Source organism: Metopolophium dirhodum, chromosome 7 (genome assembly GCF_019925205.1).
Source record: "Metopolophium dirhodum isolate CAU chromosome 7, ASM1992520v1, whole genome shotgun sequence".
NCBI lineage: Eukaryota > Metazoa > Arthropoda > Insecta > Hemiptera > Aphididae > Metopolophium > Metopolophium dirhodum.
In genome coordinates this window covers 10,337,490-10,358,447 of record NC_083566.1, presented here as the reverse complement: position 1 = coordinate 10,358,447, position 20,958 = coordinate 10,337,490, and the positions used below count along the sequence as shown (strand labels likewise).

The 20,958-nt window shown below is 27.6% G+C and overlaps 3 protein-coding genes across 5 annotated transcripts; 1 reads left to right on the top strand and 2 right to left on the bottom strand.

Moving 5' to 3' along the window:
• The first annotated feature begins 40 nt into the window (after positions 1-40).
• On the top strand, positions 41-5,836 carry LOC132949735 (lysine-specific demethylase 5-like). Its single transcript, XM_061020768.1, has one exon. It carries the CDS (start codon positions 1,793-1,795, stop codon positions 4,067-4,069), a length of 2,277 nt encoding a protein of 758 aa, XP_060876751.1. The 5' UTR covers positions 41-1,792; the 3' UTR covers positions 4,070-5,836.
• Positions 5,837-6,658: 822 nt separating this feature from the next.
• LOC132949737 (ribonuclease P/MRP protein subunit POP5) lies at positions 6,659-11,034 on the bottom strand. 2 transcript variants are annotated; one of them, XM_061020773.1, is made up of 4 exons: positions 10,766-11,034; positions 9,985-10,130; positions 8,953-9,122; positions 6,659-8,064 (listed from the first exon to the last, which is right to left on the bottom strand). In XM_061020773.1, the coding sequence occupies exons 1-4, from the start codon at positions 10,783-10,785 to the stop codon at positions 7,969-7,971; spliced, it is 432 nt and encodes a 143-aa protein (XP_060876756.1). In that variant the 5' UTR covers positions 10,786-11,034; the 3' UTR covers positions 6,659-7,968. The 2 variants fall into 2 exon arrangements, with proteins under 2 accessions (XP_060876756.1, XP_060876757.1); XM_061020774.1 differs by lacking the exon at positions 10,766-11,034 and adding an exon at positions 10,470-10,739.
• Positions 11,035-17,444: 6,410 nt separating this feature from the next.
• Positions 17,445-20,648, bottom strand: LOC132949372 (tetraspanin-9-like). Of its 2 annotated transcripts, none has more exons than XM_061020230.1 (6): positions 20,333-20,648; positions 20,175-20,268; positions 19,908-20,096; positions 19,661-19,831; positions 18,868-19,098; positions 17,445-17,563 (listed from the first exon to the last, which is right to left on the bottom strand). In XM_061020230.1, exons 2-6 carry the CDS (start codon positions 20,235-20,237, stop codon positions 17,498-17,500), a joined length of 720 nt encoding a protein of 239 aa, XP_060876213.1. In that variant the 5' UTR covers positions 20,238-20,268; positions 20,333-20,648; the 3' UTR covers positions 17,445-17,497. The 2 variants fall into 2 exon arrangements, with proteins under 2 accessions (XP_060876213.1, XP_060876214.1); XM_061020231.1 differs by having other exon boundaries at positions 20,460-20,648.
• Between the last annotated feature and the right edge of the window lie 310 nt (positions 20,649-20,958).

Genomic DNA, 20,958 nt, shown 5'->3' with positions numbered 1-20,958 from the left:
TAGGTATTATTTTACGGTTGCTGTTAAACATTCTCGACCGCAATATTTCATGGAAATTTCATATCTTTTAAAAATAATTTGCTGTAATTTTATATTAGACAAAATACTAGTTCTATTTTAAAATTCTAGTGGGAATTCGTTAGTATAATAGCATTTCTGGTTTTGGAGTATTGATAACCGCAATTTTAGGAACATGAACCCAAACGTCCCAAACATTTATGATTTTATAATTACTAATTTGCAATGTATTTTTGTACCGTTGATCGACGGTGTGTTAAATTATAGATTTATATTCTTCATTTATTATTTGTATAGTTGTATTTGAGAGTTGCGAGGGGTCGTTGGACTATTTTAGTTAAGTTAATAATTAATGATACACATAACTTAGTAGAGAAAGTATCTTCTCTACATTGTGGTGATACGTATAAAAAATCTACTGGTGAACTGTAGTCGAACGAAGACAAAATATAAAATAAGGTAAAGTTCGGAAGTTCATACAATTAAGGTATCGTAGGTAATAGATTCGCTAACTCTAATTGCAATATATTTAAACCTGAAACGGTGAAACGATAAAATATGAAAGTAGTTAGTAACGAATCGGATATCTATCCATATCTAATTTTATGCATAAAAAAGTCATTTATGTATTTATATTGACGTCCATGTATCTATCGTACGGTCGTTAGTATAATCGTATCTATATAGTTAGGTTAGATGTTGCTCGCGATTCGTAAACGTGTTTACCGGGTGACGACGCACGCTCAATATCATTAATCGTTTACACTCGCACGATCGCCATAATTCGTAGGCACGTGTATTAAATTTTGGTCAAACGAGTAACGAAAAAAATGGCCCCAACAACGGACATCGATCGACCAGCGACCGGCAGAGGAGATTGGAATACTACGGAGACTGGAACATACATTGAAAAACATCGCAGATCCGAGTGATTGAACAGTGTCGAAACATTTCTGACTGTACGTCGGGGGTATACCTATTTACTGTTTATTATTAATATTCATTGATATAGGTCTTCGCATCGTCTGTCCGGATGGCGGATACGCATTCTATTAGGTAGTACGGTATTATAATTGTGTCGATATTATTGCGAGTGCGTGCGTGCGTATATCCCGTAGTTGGTAGTGGTGCAGGCTGCTATGTAATGTATTATTTTCTATACTGCGAGCGGCGAACCTCATCACTTTCGTGTCTGTGTCGAAGTCTCGTGTGTGTTTGTGTGTGTGTCTGTTTGTAATTTTGTGTTTGTGTGTTTCTGTGTGCAATGTGTATGTTGGCTGCATTCTATCTTCCATAGTGAAATTGCCACTTTTAAACAAAAGGCTTTAAAATTAGTTTTCATCTGTTTCCTTACGTATACCTACAAAATTGTTACTCAATACGTTTCTGTCTGGTTTGTCAATTGGCGCAGCATAGCAACGACGACAGATCAGAAGAGGTACATCGAAGATATTTGTTGTTTCCTTTTTGAAAATTATTAAACGGATCACCCGCAATAGCGTTGGTGGTAGTATTGGTGTAGAGTGTGGACTACGTGACATTTTAGAAATGTGGGATGGACGTCCATCTTTCAAAACGCAATCCTTGGCTCTTAACAATGCAACGCACATTTTCGATTTCTAACGTTCAATAATTATATTATAGATTCGATACTTTTTTCAATCAAGTTAAGTTATTATAGAATTTTATTGAAAGTGTTTTTATCTCTGTTTAAGTAAGTAATAATAATTATTGTTTTTATATATATTCGTATATACTATAGCATTGTATTAAAATGAGTGTAAAAAGAGATGTAAAGTGTAAACTTGAAATTGATGAACCAAAACAAAAAGAATGTCCTGAAGGAAAATTTATTGATCCTGTCAGTCTTATGGAAAAGGGCAAATTCGTTTTCAAGGTTCCACCAGAAGCTCCAGTTTTTGAGCCTACTGCTGAAGAATTTAAAGATCCATTGAAATATATTGCTAAAATTAGAAGTGTAGCTCAAGAACATGGAATTTGTAAAATTAGGCCTCCGTCTAATTGGCATCCTCCATTTTGCGTGGATGTTGATAACTTTAAATTTACACCAAGGATTCAAAAACTAAATGAACTCGATGCGAGTACTAGAGTTAAACTTAATTTCTTAGAAAAAATTGCCAAGTATTGGCATTTACAAGGGATTCGTATTAAAATACCAGTATTAGAACAAAGAGCTGTAGATTTATATTCTCTTTATAAAATTGTAGAATTTGAAGGCGGTTTTGATGAAGTATGTTTGGCAAAAAAATGGGGAAAAGTGGCAAGTCGTATGGGTTATGTTTGTGAAAAAACTTCTGGTACGGTTTTAAAAAGTCATCATGAAAGGTGGCTCAATCCATTTTCACTTTTTCACGCCACCATTAAAGATGAAATTTATAACAAACCAATAAAAAGAGAAAATAAAGTTGTAAATATTAAAGAAGAAAGTTCTTCTGTTTCAAATTCGCCTACTAAACGAGCTAGACTCAGCCCAGATGACGAGAATGAATCTGATGATTATATTAAGGATCCATTTTATCTAATGGAAAACAAAGAATTAAGAAAATTACAATTTTTTGGTGCTGGTCCTAAGATGGCAGGGTTTAGTTCCAAGTGTAGAATAGGACATTTAAAGTCAAAAGATTCTAAAAAGTCCAAAAAGAGAAGTAAACCAGCTGTAGATTATTTGGATAAATATTATTGCCAAAAATGTGGAAGTGGTAAATCTGAAGAAACTATTTTAATTTGTGATGGGTGTGATTTAAGTTTCCACATGCAATGTTTAATTATACCATTAACTAGTGTTCCCAAGGGAGAATGGAGATGTCATAAATGTGTGATCAATGAAGTTATCAAGCCTAGTGATGCTTTTGGATTTGAACAAGCTCAGCGTGAGTACACACTTCAACAATTTGGAGAAATGGCAGATCAATTTAAATCTAAATATTTTAACATGCCAGTTCATCTTGTGCCTACACGCAAAGTTGAACAGGAGTATTGGAAAATTGTTTCATCTATTGATTCCACAGTAATAGCAGAATATGGTGCCGATTTACACACTATGGATCATGGATCAGGATTCCCTACAGGTCTTGCACTTTGTGGAAATGAAGATAATACTTTTTACAAGTCATACATAGAAGATCGTTGGAATTTAAATAATATACCAATACTTAAAGACTCTGTTCTTAGTTTTATTAATGCTGATATATCTGGTATGAAAATTCCATGGATGTATGTTGGAATGTGTTTTTCCACATTTTGCTGGCATAATGAAGATCATTGGAGCTACTCGATCAACTATTTACATTGGGGAGAACCAAAAACATGGTATGGAGTTCCAGGAGCTTACGCGGAAGCTTTTGAACAAGTTATGAAGGAGACAACACCAGAATTATTTCATTCTCAGCCAGATCTCTTACATCAGTTGGTTACTATTCTGAATCCAAATATATTGATGAAAGCAAATGTCCCAATCTATCGAACTGATCAGAATGCTGGAGAATTTGTTGTTACTTTTCCGAGATCTTATCATACTGGATTTAATCAAGGATATAATTTTGCTGAAGCTGTGAATTTTGCTCCTGCTGATTGGATTTCAATAGGTCGTGAATGTGTTAACCATTATTCCTCTCTCAAACGAATATGTGTTTTTTCCCATGATGAACTTATATGTAAAATGGTTAACTCTTGTGATGACTTGGCACCAAAAGCAGCTGAACTCGTATATGATGATTTGAATGAAATGGTGAAGTTTGAAAGAGTTCAACGTAAAGCACTTTTAGATTGGGGTGTCACTGAAGCGGATTTTGTTGAATTTGAACACCAGGTAGATGACCTTAGACAATGTATGGTTTGTAATACCACTCTATATGTATCTGCTGTATCCTGTTCATGTGATCCGAAAAGACTGGCATGTCTTCGGCATTTTAAACAACTTTGTGATTGTCCTGCACAAATGCACGTGTTCAAATATAGGTACACCCTTGATGAATTTCCACCTTTACTACGAAAGGTTAAAGCTAAAGCTGAACAAGCTTATGATGATTGAATATATTTAAATTTTTTTTTTTTATGGCTGAAAACAATTTAAGCAGTTATTGACAAATATAACCATAATATGAAAATAAAGAAACAAATATAAAAATATGTTAAAAAACTATATTTTTGCATCTCATAGATATGTTATATATTTAAGTCTTCTTAGTTTAGTAATTGATTGTTTACCTAAATATTAAAGACAGTTAAGTATTTTAAAATCTAATAAAAATTTTTTTACATTATTAAATATTGTACATACTCTGAATATACTTGTGTATTCTAGTACCCATAAAATAGTTGCATCTTTTTTTCTCAATATATTTCAATGAACATAGTATTATCTTTTAGTACTAGATATGTTCTAATTAGAAACTGATATCTCAACATTATAATTGTTATATTAATGTTGATTTTTAAATATACTTATTATTATATTATTTAAAATGTATCTTTAATAATTATAAATGTTAACAACCTAATAGAATATTTAATTTATTACCTAGAAATATATAAATAAAAATCATTGCCAGACATCACCAAATATTATATTTTTTAATACACTAACTGCTGATAAAATTATTTAAATTGGCCCTTTAATTGATCTCTACGATAATATAAACTTGTGTAGTATGTTAAATGTTTGATGTGTGATTTTTTTTCGAAGTTAGAATTTTAAGTTCCTATATAAATATTAACCTTTTTTTATATATCATCTGTCATCTTCCTGGATTTTAATTTTAGATTTTTTCTCACATGTATTATTATGTAATTATAATGTTATTGATCATATAATATATCATATTTTATTGATTTATTATGTCTATTATATTTTAGTTTTTATTTATCTCATAAATTGTATTTTAGATTTTATGTTGTAGATAATTTCTCTGTGCAAATATAATTCTGTAAAAGTAATCAAGATCAAGTCAAAACTTTTTCTTGTTTATATTAAATGTATATTTTACCTTTATTTTCATTATAATTTTAAAATAATATACCTAATTACATAAACTTTAATTTGAACAAATTTATATTTTTTCTAAAAAATAGAGCTGTAATAATTTAAAGGTAATAATTATCTATACAATCAGTATAATTATTTTGTGTGTATTATAATATATCATATTATGGAAATTAATTATTGAGAAAGGAATTATATTTTAAATGAAAACAACTAAATTTACTTTTGATTTTTAATCTGTATTTAATAATAAGTATACAAGTCTTCGTAATTGTATAGTATACAATGTAGTACAAAATATTTTATTTTTACTTTTAAGTGTAGTTATAATTAGTATTTAATTTGTACCAACTTTAATTTGTGTGTACTTAATATTTATGTCACTGTTGCAGATAAACTAATAAAAATACTTAAAAACACTGTTTGAAACTTGAAATTATACATTACTCATTTTCAATTACCTAAAAAATAATTTAATGACCAGGGGTAGTAAGTTGATGCACTAAATAATAAAACTTGAATATCATATTTATAGTTATTTTTATTAGATTTACTTGTTGACTGTTATATGCAACATCTTATTTTTAATCGTTAAACTGGTCAACCATCTTACTGTATGACATTAATTTAAAATTTCGGTTTTGATGTTGGACAAATCGGTTTTATAAGTTGTTACACTAAAAATCACAATTTACATCATTTAATATCATTTTTGAATTTAAAAAAATTCACAATTAATCGAAAATTGATGTTAAATAATGTCATACATTGAATCTATTCAATCTGAAACAAATTTCTGTGAACTACAGTTTAATAAATCTTAGCAAAATATATCTGCAAATGCACAAACTTATGTGCCCTGACAATGACATACTATATAATATCTAGAACCTAACTTATTTGACAATAACTAACTTTAAAATCTGAACAGAGATTTTGATGTATTTTTCTAATATATATATTATTGTACACGTTATTCTCACTAAAAATATAAATTTACATAAAATTGTAGGTTTAGTAATGTACCAATATTGTATTTTGAAATATTTTAGTTTATTTCAATCGATTGTAAGCATTGGCAGCACTGCCTGTAATATTATCGAGTGACCTACATTTATTAGCACGGGTTGGAAAGCACCTTATAGAACACACCGAATCCTCTTATTTGATGACCCCAAATTTAAGTTTGCACAAATCTATTAATCTAGGTATTCAGTAGTCGGAGTGGGGGAAGATATGTTGGGATGACATCCCTCCACTTATTTTGTCGAAAATAATGCATCCCCCTTATAATTTTGCACAAATATTATCGATATATAGTGGTATTTTTCATACAATTTTTATTTTTTTTAAAAATAGGTAAAAATAGTTATTTTTATAATGGTTTTTTTAATTAGTTTTACAATAATACAATAAATGATTTTTATTAATATTATAAATAAGTATTATTACTTTTTTTTATAAGAAACAAGTACCTATTTGTTTCTTGTTTAAATTGGACCATAATGTGACAATAGTAGTCTATAACACTAATACTATAATCTAAACGTAATTTCTTACAATTATACGTTGATAAGATAATATAATAATTTTATCGTTGAGGTTGTATGTTTTTCAATAATCATTCAAACAGATACGTAATTTATAAATTTGCTTCATAGCATAATATTTGAAGTTTAATGCAATATTTTTTATTTTGCATATTTAGCTATTTCTAGATAACATCAAAATTGTAAGTTTTTTAATTAATTTTACAAACAAAAGTGAATAAACATAATAAATAAATGTAGGTAAATATATAGTAAAATGCAAAAATATGCATATTATATATCAAGTATAAAATTGTATTATAAAAAAATGAATAAGAAGTTAAACTCACCCCCTGGGTGTACGATTGTTTAAGCCATATAAAAGAACTGTATCAAAATATATGAAAGGAATTCCTCCACTTATTTTGAGCCACTTCGCCAACTGTAGGTATTTGACATTTTCAACATATTGTCATTAGAGAAAATACTCTATTGTAAGACTTAATTTTGGTTCTTACTAATATAAATCTTAGCTATTAATTGTATTATCAAGCGGGTCAATCTTTAATGGTATTGGATATTTTTAAGATTGGGGTATACAAATTTGTTTTTTACATAGTTCTTATTGAAGTACTTATAATAATCAATCTTATAAGTTACAATATCTATCATAGTATGGTTTATACTAACTGTACTAATTAACTTTTTTGCAGACTCAAGTCTATGCTAATATTTATACATAAATTGACCGTGGACTAATTAGCTTATGATAGATAACATTTTTTTAATGAGCTATTCAACCACTAAAAAAATCTTTTCTGAATAGGTGAATCGTTTGGAACAAGAAAGACCAATTTTTAAGTAGGGACTAAAAATGCTGTTACTTAATTAAATTTGTTTTTATTTCATTGTATGACTCATTCTGTTTTTAACTTCAGATGTTTTTTTTAACATTGGCCACCCAGAAAAAAATTAAAATTACTTTTGTTTGAATATTGGCCAAAAACTAAAATTTAAGATAGTCAATTTATAATTGAACAACTAAACTTTTTTATGAATACCTAATATTAATATTCAATTGAACATAAATCATAATGGTAGGAATTTATACTATATTTATAAACATTATTAATTGATTTCAAAATGGCCAATGTCATATCTATTTTGGTCATACTGCATCAGAGACAATGGTCATTTTAATACTAATAAAATAATCAAATTTTAATGACATCGACCAAATAATCTCGTATTCGCCAAATGTTTCATTAGCCTTTCTTACACCAAGCTACAGAATATATTGATTTCATATTTTATACTTTGTCAAAATGTATTTGAAATATATCTATTATTTACAAATTGGCCTTTCCACCAGTTCATATTTTTTTTTATAAACATTCAAAAAACCTATCTTTTGAGAATTTAGAAATTTAATACATTAGTGATATTTAACATTTTTTCTTTTGTTTTCTCACTTATTGTATCAGTTATTTTTCTTACAAGATCTTTTTGATAGTTCTGAAACAAATTTAAAATAGATTAATTTAAATTAATTTAATTTACTTATTAGAAATTACTAATAGCAATATCTTAGAAATTGAATTAATGGATTCTTAAAAAAACCATGTCAATGATGGTAAGGTAATTTATTTAAAATATAAATGTAATAGAGAATATAGTAATACTCTGTCCAGAACACAAAAATTGATAATAACAAGTTATAAATTATATAATTTTAGGTAAACATTTTTGAGAGCTTAAGATTATGCTGCCCATGCATTTGTTGTCTCCGTCTTACACATGTATGACATAGCAAATTTTCGTTCACTAGTTTCAATAGTGTGCTGTTAGTGTTGATATTAGAGTGATTTGACCTATTATCAATTTTTTAGATAATAATATTATCTGTGCTTAAGCATTGGCTTTTATTCCATATTTTAATTTTCAGATATAAGCATTTTTAATTTTTGATATTTCACTTACCCATATATATTGCTTGAAAATGACAATTTAGAAAAATCGGCAACGCTTAAGCACAGATAAAGTTCTTACCTAAAGATTTTATAATTGGTCAATTCACTCTAGTATCAAAACCAACAGCACACTAGTGAACGACAATTTGCTATGTCGTGCGTGTGTAAGAAGGAAACAACAAATGTATGGGTCATGGTCCTCTTAAAAGAAAAGCTTTAAGATGCCTTCAATCAAAGTATTGCTTTTATTAATTTGTAAATGTGATGTTTCATGTGTTAAAATCATGCTTTTCGGTATGTTTTTCCACATTTTGAAAGACAGCTAACTAATTCTGGTGTAATTAAATCATTTAATCAATTAATTAAAATTATTATTGAATTGATAAAATATGTTTGTATTAAATTATATTAGAATATAGTATAGTTAAAGTACCTGAATAAATTTATAACATTGAAACATGGAAGCGCCAGTATAAAGTGTTGATAATTGAATTTGTTTCTCTTGAAGTTTATTAATAAATGGTATAACAGAAGAGAGAAATTGATGAGGACCATGTCTGGTTTTAAAAATTATAATTCTTGTTGTTGGATTACAATAGCGAACTGAAATAAATTAAAAACATTAAAATAAATAATGAACTTTAAACATAAATTATCGATTAATGATCAACCATTCATATATTCAATAATTATATCACATGTATAATTTATTCTAAAAAATAAAAGTACTAAAATAGTAAATACTGATTCAAATTCTAAGAATATGTACATTAACTGGTACGGAAAATAATTAGTAATTGTGTTATCAAATAAATTTAACCTAATAATTGAGAGGAAGCAGTCGCTTACATGATATTCAAAAAAACTAATGGAGATATTAGTTTTGAGAATGTGTTGTATATAAATACAAATTTGATAGAATTTTACTACTGATGATATATTGATGACAGAATAAAGATATATATTATTAATGAATTAAGGCAATCCGATCATACCTTAATAGTTTTAATAATTTTTAATAAACATTTTTTACTTTTGAAAATTAAAACAATGGTTTATGTACAGTGCCAAATAGCCGATAAGGTAAGTACTGACCCACCATGTCTTAGAACCTTTACTAGCCCAAAATAGGTTAAAACAGTTAAGTTTAATATTTATTGTACCGAAATATTGTTCAGCCCCCCCGCCTCTCCGGGTTAAACTCGGAAACTGGCTGGTTAAATCCAGACCTGATTACGTACCATAAAGCTGGATCAATATACGTTATTATACGAGGAGAAAGTGTGGGTTTTCTAAAGTTTTAGTTCAGGCACAGTATTTGAAGTTATGCCACAGCTCCTAGATTAATTTCTTCTCTTATTTACATTGATGCTTAATAAATTATAAAAATAATGTTATTTATTCAGTTTAGTTTATTCTAATGTTAACTATTAATTAGTATAGGAAATAAAACAATGTTTTTTACCTTTAAAACATGTTTTAATAGCTCCGGCTCCAAAATCTCCATGTAATGATTTAATCATGTTTAATACTGTTATTTGTAATTCTCTATCAGAAATTTTAAAATCTAAATTGTCATCCTCCAAAGTTCTTAGTTGAACAACCATGTAACTGAAAATTAGATACTTACAAGTTTTATGAAAAAAAATAGGTACCTACAACATAAGGGAAATGTATATTATATTATAATTAAATATAAAGTGTAACTACTAGATGAGTCAATCCAACTATAATAAATACCTGCTACTTTTTAATGTACATAATTGTATGCCTAAAAAGTGGACAGTTTATCAACAAGACAAATATAGGGTAGTCGTGTTATTTTGATCAATGAATATTGAATACAGTAATTGACAAATACCATAGGCTACAGAACAATTATTTGAAATTTTGATCTAGGATTTTATGTTAATATCAGATATGATGAAGTTCAAGTTAATAAGTACTAACTATGTTTTCTACCCTCTAGCACAATGATTTCAACCTTATTGAATTCAAATACATTTATATGTATGTAAAACCCAGTGCAATTTTAAATTAATTTATTATTAAGATAATTATATTTGCTTCTTGCAATAGCCTTCTAGTTTAAGATTATTGCTTTGCAAATTAACTAAAATATTTCAGAAAACATTTATTTGTAATGAAACTTTAAAATGAATGGCTGTAAAACTTTAACTTGGTTTTATTTTGACAATTCAAAAGTTTATTGAGTAAATACTGTTGATAATTGTTTTAATAATTACCGGTTTTTATATCGTACCATCCTTGATAAAATTCTGGTTAGAAAGGTAACACTTAGACAAGATACTTAGGTAACAATGAGATATTAAAAAAACTTCATTAATATTTTTTTTGTGTTAAGATAATTTAATAATTCTGGTGTTCACGGCAAACTTTAACTTAAAATAGTTTCAAATCATAAGAAATTGTCACGTTTCAAATTATATTTTAAAGTTTTAAACCATTATCAAATTTTAAAATTTAAATCACGATTTAAGACGATTTATCTAGATAGCAGCTGCTGATACCGCTAGTTTAGTGATAAATATACTATCTAAAGCCTTGGTGATAAATATGAGAAGATGACTGATACGCATGCGCAATAGAAATCAGTCACCTTGCGACTCGTCTTCACGATGTCTTCAACACATACGTTTAAAATTATCCTACATTATCCTGCACCGGGATAATGAACCATGTAAATGATATGATAGAAATTCGCTAGACTAAACCGGTTTAAAATTATCCCACATTATCCCGCACCGGGATAATGAACCATGTAAATGATATGGTCCAAACATCCCGGTGCATTATTTTTCACACCGGTTTAGTCTAGCGAATTTCTACATGGTCTAAACATCCCGGTGCATTATTTTGCACACCGGTTTAGTCTAGCGAATTTCTACACGTAGTACGCTTTTTAATGCAATAGCTATATCTAATATACATAGTATAATATGATCTAAGGTTTTGTTTAAGATTGTGCGGGATGAAATGAGACAAGTGCGAATCTTGTGCTACTTATATTCATCCATCTTGTTTGTCTACCTTTATAAAAAAAAAAAAGGTAGATAAGTGGATGTCGCTCTGCTGTACAGTAGGTTACAAGTGGGTCACTGTAATGGATGGTGTTAAATTTGAATTCAATGATATAATATCATTGTATAAGAAAACGATTCTGAGTGAGAACGGTCAGTCAGCCTATGATATTACCAAGTATATTTGATGATATCATTGTGAATAAAGTAATTTATATATAACCTATTTACGTGGAGCCTTGTTTTAAATTTTCTATCTTTAGCTATAAAAGTTGAACATTTTATAAATTTCTAACTACAAAATAATTATTAAACTTTAAATTTGATAAATTTTGTCAAAATTTGAACTTTAAATGCTTATAAAAAAAATTGTGCCTATGTATTTTTAATATTTTTCAACTGTTATTAGAACGATATATCTGCAGGATCCTTATATTAAATATTCACGCTTTTTTACCCAACAAATAACATTTTATTGATATTTATAGAAAAAAAAACTAAAAAAATTGAAAACTGACTAAGTCCGTAAACAGCTCAAAAAGAGTCAAAATATTTTCAAAATTTTATGGTGTATAGAAAATGCTAATATAAAAAAACCATTATAATAAAACTGTTTGATATTATTATTATTTTTTTTTTTTTTTTGATTTCTTAATTTGACTAAGGTTAAGTTAATAATAAGTACAAAATTTTCAATTGTCTTATTTTGTTCATTAAGTAATATTCATCGTCACAATTACTAGTTTTGAGATATCTTAATTTATTTTTATAATAATATGTCAATAAAAATTGTTTATTTCAACGGTCATCATTACAATTATTCATTTATTTGGTGCTAGATAAATTATTATGTAAAATCTCGAGTTTAAATTAAACAAGAAATATTTCCAAACTATTTTTTATTTTTAGAATTCTCATTCATCAATAACACATTTTTTTGAAACATTTTAAATAAAAATGTTAACAATAATACCCATTTGAGGGTTGGCACTTGGTATGTTGTGCTTTGGTACTCCTAATTTTGTCTTGTGCGCAATATAAGTTTACAATTTCTCCGATAAAATAATTGATGGGTTTGTTTATACATTATGTTAGTGTTATATAAAGCCATGTTTACTAAATAGTAAAATATGGTAACATTTTTATGGATCATTAAATATATGGGCTTCATACATTTATCAAATCAAAATAATAAGCTGTACCATCCTTGTAAGTTGTAGTCTGGATTGACGTATAAGCAAAGTAGACACTCGTCCCTTGCATTAAATTTTCACGCTTTTTTACCCGCAACTAATACAATTTTATTGATGTCCGTAAACAGCTCAAAAAGAGTCAAAATTTTATGGTGTATAGAAAATGCTAAAATAAACATTCAGTCAAAATTTCATGTCCCTACGGTCATTTGTTTTAGAGTTACACTAAAAACAAGAATCATAATTAAATTTTAGATTCTGAGCGAAGCGATGATTGTATTGATTTTACAATGATGTGTGTTTTTTTTTATTTTTTATTTTTAATTTTTTTCTATTTTTGTGTCTGTCATCATCTTTTAGGACAGTAAAAGTGCTTGGATTTTCTTCAACAGTAACTTTTCTGATAGGAAAGTGAATCTAGTTGGTACTTTGGGGGGTCAAATTTCCCAGTAGTTTTCAAAAGCGACGTGAAAAACAAAAAAAAAAATTAAGGGAAAATGGGAATTTTTACGCAAAATCTGTTTTTGAGAAAATCGATTTTGGTTTTTGTTGTAACTCTCAAACAAATGACCGTAAGGACATGAAATATTGACTGAATGTTTATATTAGCATTTTCTATACACCATAAAATGTTGAAAATATTTTGACTCTTTTTGAGCTGTTTACGGACATTGTCATTTTCAATTTTTTTAGTTTTTATTCTATAAATATCAATAAAATTTTATCTGTTGAGTAAAAAAGCTTGAAAATTTAATAGAAGGCTCTTAGGTTATTGTTTCCAAGGCAGATGAAATAAATTAAAAATCACGAAAATTAGCAAATTATTTTGAGTTGAGAATTCATAAAAATTTTTCTTTTTAAATCTAAGATTTGAAAATGTAATATAAGATTACTCATAAGTTTGTCTACCTTTATCAAAAAAAAATCTCATGTAACAATTTTCTTATTTTATTGTAATTAAAAAACGAATGACTGTAGATACTTTAAGAAGTTTAAGATCGCTTTCTATTGATAGTAAACCTAAATTATCAATTCTTTCTTACTAAAAATAGACTTTAATTTATTTTCATTTACATTTTACACTGATAATGATTAATTATTTATTTTTTTTGAAATATTATATGTTTCTTATATTTATTTTATACGATGAAAGTAGTAGTCTAAAAAAAATAAAAAATTTTCATAAAAATCTGAGGCCCTCTAATTACGGAGGCCATAGGCAGTTGCCTATCCTGCCTAATGGTAAATATGGCCCTGGGGATGGATGACTATATATTATATGGTCTATGACCATAATATGGTATACAAATCATGTCTGGACCTAACAATTCTTAAATGTACCACCGAACAATGCATTATATAAATAGCCATTTAATCTGTGGCTTCATCTATACAATTATCTATTTATAAGCCGAATACCACCCACTCAGCCAATTTCTAATCATCGCTACAACTCACAAACTACAAAATATACGAATTTGAAATTCGGAATAGTGCAGATTCCTCTAATGATCTATATGTGCAATAAGAAAGGATTTTCCGGTATCCGAATTCTTAAGAGGTGGTCAAACGACAAACAGAGATCTTGAGATTAACGGTGGACATTGCATTTTTTTATATATAAATGGTTGCCATTGGTTACTCGGGAAAAACAGATACAAGAATGTATCAAATTGTAACGCTCATGATGGCCTCAATTAAAGAAACTACCTATATCTTAAAACTAAACGTATGTCGTATGTATATTGTGTGTATATCTTATGGCTTATATTTTCAAAAACTAACTCAATAAAATTTGATGAAAATCTCAGAGCTTGTGTTTAGAGATGTCAAAAAGTTTAGAGAGTAATTATTAGTTTAAACCACGTTGGAAATATACCATAAGTGATAAATCCAATCCGCGACTTGCGGTTGTCCATCGAGATCGAATTATTTCACAAATTATTTCAGGTACACTGACGCCTATTTGTCAGTGAACTGAGGTATACTAAAACTGAGATATACTCAAACCGAGACACACCTATATACAAGGGTGGCTCCAGGAGGGGGGGGTAGAGGCCACAATGCCACATTTATATCGAATGATATTTATATGTAACCAGTGTTTATTTCAGGGGATGACCGGGGGATATTCCCCCCCCCCCCCCCCCCGTAGAAAAATGTATACCTCCTCGAAAAAATGTATGACAATACTACGTAAACTACATGTGATGCGATATATGAAATGAATTATCGGCTGATTGTGAGTAATGTCGTGCATCACGGTAAATATAATAAAATAAAATAAATATAACAACTTGTTGGGTATTGTCTTTTTGCCAATTAATGTGTACCGAATTGGTACCGATAATAATCGTAATATTGTAATCGTAATTTGTTTATACTTTCCTAGTCTTGAACCAACCAATGTTTGGATAGGCCTGAATTCATTTAAATATGTTTTAAAATGCAAATAGTTTGGTAGAAGAAAACGTAAAAAATCCACTGTCATATATTTATTAAGCAAATATTGGGTAGGTACGTACATTTGAAAAAACTGACGGAATGCTTGATGTGCATACCAGTTTCAACGGCCACTGTGGAGCGCTCTTTCAGTACGATGAATAGGATTATGAACAGAATAAGAAATCGAATGGGACAAGAGACATTGCAATCCTGCATGAAAATTCGTACAGATAAGCACCCTCAGAACTCGATGAAGATACTATGAATCAAGTTATTGATTTGTAGTATTTGTACGCACGTTAAAAGCAGCTCCGGATTCGTTTAATTTAATTTATTAAATAAATAATATCGATAACATTGATAAACATATTACATGTATGACATAGGCTCAGAACGGAGTATCATTCATAATATTACTAAATGAAAATTACATTTTTTTTAGACTTTTTAAGAAATTAGACAATGAATTTTTAAGAATTTATATTTAATGTATTTGTAGGTATCTTTTTATTACCAATAAATTGAGCTTAAAACGATATTTTTACTTACCTTCATTATTTACTCCTAAAGTCTTATGATGTACCCTCTTGAAAATTTACGATACCCCCTCGGAATAAAAGGTCTGAAATAAACACTGTACGTAACAAGAACTATTCTTGCATAGGTATTTTATTCGTTTGATACTTTGATACCACGACTTACGAGTTACAATAGATGATACCTAGCTATATTTAATTGTACGCAATGTACGCAATACATTAGGTATGTAAAACCAATTGGTGTAAATGCAAAAACCTGGTCGACTTTGTAACTCTAAGTGCCATAATAGTTACGTATGTGGAGATAATAAATAAAGTAACATAATGCTATCTAGTATCCTATGTGCCTAACATTACTTTTTAGTAACAATAAATTAAAATAAATCATCTTATTCTTGTCAAACCATTTTAGATAAAATATTAATTCTTCAGTAAGAGCCAAGAGATACCATACTGGATAATAGATTTAAAAACTATTAATATTTAATAGGCAACTAATATTTGAAGCATCTATTTCAAGTTTTTTTTATGATTACCTATTTAAGTATACTCAGTACGATGTTTTATTTGATTTTTAATATATTCAATATTTATCCTACAGTGACCAAAACTAATATTATATAATTGTATACAATGCCGCGGGCAATTTGCCCTAGAAAATCGGGCATTGTACACAGTGCGCGATTTCCTTTACTGCTTTGCCTGTAACATATATACTATACCTATAGGATTTGCCACAAATAAAACTGCACACCGGTGAAGCCTTGATATTCAGCTAGTATTATTATAAATTTAAATATAAAATAATAAAGATACCTACCTCTATATTTTACAAAAAAAAAAAAAAATAATAGTTGTATGAGAAATTGAAGTTTAAATAAATAACTACAAAATAGAAGATAATATTATATACAAATATAAATATTATAAAAACGAATATAATAGGTATGTACACCTTTAAAAATGCATTTTTTGTTTTTGTTTTCTTAATGCATCTAATAAATTGTTTAATTGATCTTTACGGCTTAACGTGTCTTGTGAATACGTATTTTGGTTGTAGGATTTATTAAAATAATTTGTATCAAATCCTACATCATTCTGCTGTCATCTGCTTTGTATAATATTATGTGAATTTCTAAAACATACAAAATTAATTTAATATATATTTATAATATAAAAATAAAATATAGTTGTACTGTTCAGTCATATAAATGATAATCTAATCTAAAGTTTGATTTTCAGACTGATTAGATGAAAAAATATGATCAACTAAAAAAAATTAATATTATATATAATATAAAGAAAATCTACTAGAACTAGATAATTAGATAATTTATAGGTAGATAACTACTTAATAATTACCTAGTTATTAATTATTATAAGTTATAACAATATTCTAAACAAAAAATAGCTATACGCTCTATTCCAAATAAGATCATAAGTCGGCGGCCTAATATAGTGCGCATGGGCGTGGCTTTTTTCCGTGGTAGCGCCTGACGCGTCGCCGTAGTGGGGACGACATCAGGCCATATGTCTGACTGCCGCCCAACGAAAACTGGTCGCCGCCGACTCATGATCTTATTTGGAATAGAGTATAAGTATTAAGTATACTTCAAAAAAGTATAGGTTCTTATACAACGAATTTATATACAAATATTTTATATGGTACCTACCTACTTGTTTTATATACAAGTTGTATGATGAGTATATGTACAGCAATTTTACAACTTCGCATTTAAAAAAAAAAAACGATAATTATCTTACTTGCTTCCTTGACCATTTTTCAATAGATACGTATAAAAACAAGCTAACACGACGCCGATCACCTGAAAAATATAAAAATATATTATATAACATTTTAAATACTTTTAGGCTTTAAGGCTATAAACTCTAGTCTCTGATTCTAATTTAAAATTATTTGTTGCTCTATTATATTATATTATAATATATAATTTTATATTATAAAATATACAAATAATAAGCTATTAACATTTTTTTTTGACAAAATTTATTTTGGTTTTTTGTGTAACTCTAAAACAAATGACCGTAGATACATGACATTTTGGCTGAATGTTTATATCATCATTTTCTATATACCATAGTCCATAATATTTTCAAAATATTTTGACTTATTTTGAGCTGTTATTACGGACATTTTCAGTTTCCAATTTTTTTAGTTTTTTATTCTATTTGTAGCTTAAAAAAGTTTGAAAATTTAATAGAAGGCTCCTAATATATTGTTTCAAAGACAGATGAAAATATTAAAAATCCATCGTTACAATTTTATTTTATAAGCATTTAAAGTTTAAATATTGACAAAATACGTAAATTCACGAAAATGTGCAAATTATTTTGAGTTAGAAATTCATAAAAATATTTCTATTTAAATCTAAGAGTTGAAAATATAATACAAGATTATCCATAAGTTTGTCTACCTTTATCAAAAAAGTCTACTAGCAAATCAAATTAAATTTTTATGCGCGTTTGAAGTTCTTATTTTCACAAGATTGGATACCTATTTACTTGATTTCTCATGTAGCGATTTTGTTATTTTGTTGTAATTCAAAAACGAATAACTGTAGATCCATGAAAATTTCACTGAATGTTGAAATTTTTATTTTCTATACACCATAAACATTTGGAAATATTTTGACACTTTTTGAGCTGTTTACGGACATTGTATTTCAACGTTCGGCGAACAGAGTATAGTTACTACTGAAAAAGTATATGTAAATAGTTCTATAGAGTGGTTTATTCTTATCGTTTATGTGTAGTGTGAAGTGACTTAGTGTATGTACCTACTACCTATGATGCTAAGAAATACAATAAGTTAGGTATTATTATGTCTTTAATCATTATTACCTATGGCGCCCTATGAGCTATGATTATTGATTGGAACTGATAAATAACAATACTTTTAAAATTATTTCAATGTTTTATTTTTATTAAAATGAAGTTTAATGAGTAGTTTCAAAATAAAAAAAAAACTATTTATTTAAGATTTTACAGTTTAAGGCATTCAAGCATAAACAATTTATTAACACATAAATAATTTATATTCATAATCGAACATATTATAGTTTTCTAGTTTTCTATTAACAATTGTACCTACTAAAAACATTAAAATTACCTGGAAAAGACCAAATGCCAAAGCAACATACATTATAATGGTTAATCTAGTCTTCACTCGATTGTTTAATCCATTGTAGCATCCTTTTTGATAAATTATTCTTTCGTCAAATAAATTCCTGCATAATGCACCTAATTCAACTGGTAAATTTTGACAACATGAAACAGGAACTAGATTTTCTGGGAATATAATAGACCAATCTCTAGGTGTATCTACTCCACAACACTCTAGCTGTATTAAATCAAAATAAACTTAAATTACACATTGTTGTTACGCAGGTAGAAAATAAATAAATATTGTTTGAAATAAGTAATGTTTCAAACGGTTCGATTTTCAAAAACAAGCTGAAAATTAAAAGTATTCAAACCGAATCAATCGTCTATTTGGTTCAAATGTATAGTATTACCTACCTACTAGTTATACTTACCTCTTGCCCACGACAGAAGATATATATAATGATCTTATATATAAATATATTATATCTTTTATATTATATATTATATATTTTATAATCGTGCTCTTGCCTAATCAAATTCAATTAAATTACTTTTATTATTTATTTTTAATAGGTTAATACAACATTAATCTATAATAAAATGCAGTTATGTAAATAATTGAAAACAATGCAATAATGCGTATAAATTACGTAAAATGTGGTATATATTAACATAAGTTTAGAATTTTGGTTCGATTTTGAAACAAACCTTCAAAATTTGATTAAGATAAGGTGAATAATTTATTATTTATGGTTCATACTCAAACATTAAAAACTATTTAAAATGTATAAACATACTTTTCGTTGAACTGTAGACCACGACTGTCGATCAGTTTCATCAAATGAATATTTTCCCATGGATGTTTTTAGAGAAAATCTCAAATTATTATTAAAATTGTCTTTAGATACTGATGACATAATAGATAATAATACTTCAATTATCAAAACCGATAATAAAATTAATGTAAACTATAAACAAATATAATATTTAATTATTATATATTAGTTCAATTTAATATATTATTATGGTTGTTAATATACCTACCACTATTGATAAATTTAAATTTTGTTTGTTAATACAATAAAATCCAAATATACATGTTGCTATAATACATAAACCCAATATAATAAACAATATTGGTGGAGCCATAATTGAAGCACTTAAATAATTTGAAAAACGTCCCAAATCTACAATAACTATGATGCCAATTACTATTAAAGCCACTCCTGTAATCTAAAAATATAAATAGGTATTTTAAATATTGTGAATATCAGGAACCATAGGTATTTAGTATTTTAAATATTGATTCACCCCATATATCACATTAAAGATGAATAACATATATTTTACAATATCAATACTTCCAAATTCCATTATATTATCTTAACAAATTGTATATGTGTTCCTGAAAGTGATTTACATAAACATTAACATAATATATAATATAACGTCTGTAAAGAAATACATACAATGCTTTGTGTGTCTATGATGTGTGAACTACTTAGTGAAAAATACTGTGAACTTCTATGTGAACTTCTATGTGAATAATATGTTGTTGTTAGTTCTAATAATGTATATCATATATTTAAACCATACCTATACAATTTTTAAAAAATGATTTATATTTATATCTTATGCTTGCGTTGTTTGCTATTAAATTTAATAACACAAGTATGCCTAGTTCAAACGACAAGATCGAATAGTGTACAAACAAAAATAAATTCGACGAAGTAAAATATAAAATACATCGGCACGTAGGTCGTAGGTAGTTATAGTCATCAGGTGATTGACACATTTTTGATGTGTTAATGTATATATAATATATTATATTATAGGCCCAAAGGCTTCAATAAACATTTATTATTATTTTTTAACAACAGTTGTCTAGGTGATAGTAACTATAAACACGTATGTAACACAAATACCTATGTTAAAAAGAAAAAAAGGAAGTCAATAATAAAGTCGAGTAATAATGTTATGTTAAAATAGGTCAACACTTTTAAATTGTTTTCTTCAGTAGGTAAGTGCTCCGCAATGAATATAATCTTAAATTACTTAAAATAACAGTTATACAGATATACAGTACATTTTTAGG

What these genes read in the sequence shown, in the direction of transcription:
- LOC132949735 (XM_061020768.1), top strand. Translation starts at nt 1,793, where the DNA reads ATGAGTGTAAAAAGAGATGTAAAGTGTAAACTTGAAATTGATGAACCA.
- LOC132949737 (XM_061020773.1), bottom strand. Translation starts at nt 10,785, where the DNA reads ATGGTACGATATAAAAACCG. An exon ending in ATGGTACGATATAAAAACCG is followed by an intron (nt 10,131 to 10,765) that starts GTAATTATTAAA and finishes TCTAATTTTCAG; the next exon opens with TTACATGGTTGTTCAACTAA. An exon ending in TATTAAAACATGTTTTAAAG is followed by an intron (nt 9,123 to 9,984) that starts GTAAAAAACATT and finishes AATTTATTTCAG; the next exon opens with TTCGCTATTGTAATCCAACA.
- LOC132949372 (XM_061020230.1), bottom strand. Translation starts at nt 20,237, where the DNA reads ATGGAATTTGGAAGTATTGATATTGTAAAATATATGTTATTCATCTTT. An exon ending in GGTCTACAGTTCAACGAAAA is followed by an intron (nt 19,099 to 19,660) that starts GTATGTTTATAC and finishes GATTTAATACAG; the next exon opens with CTAGAGTGTTGTGGAGTAGA. An exon ending in TGGCATTTGGTCTTTTCCAG is followed by an intron (nt 17,564 to 18,867) that starts GTAATTTTAATG and finishes TATATTTTTCAG; the next exon opens with GTGATCGGCGTCGTGTTAGC.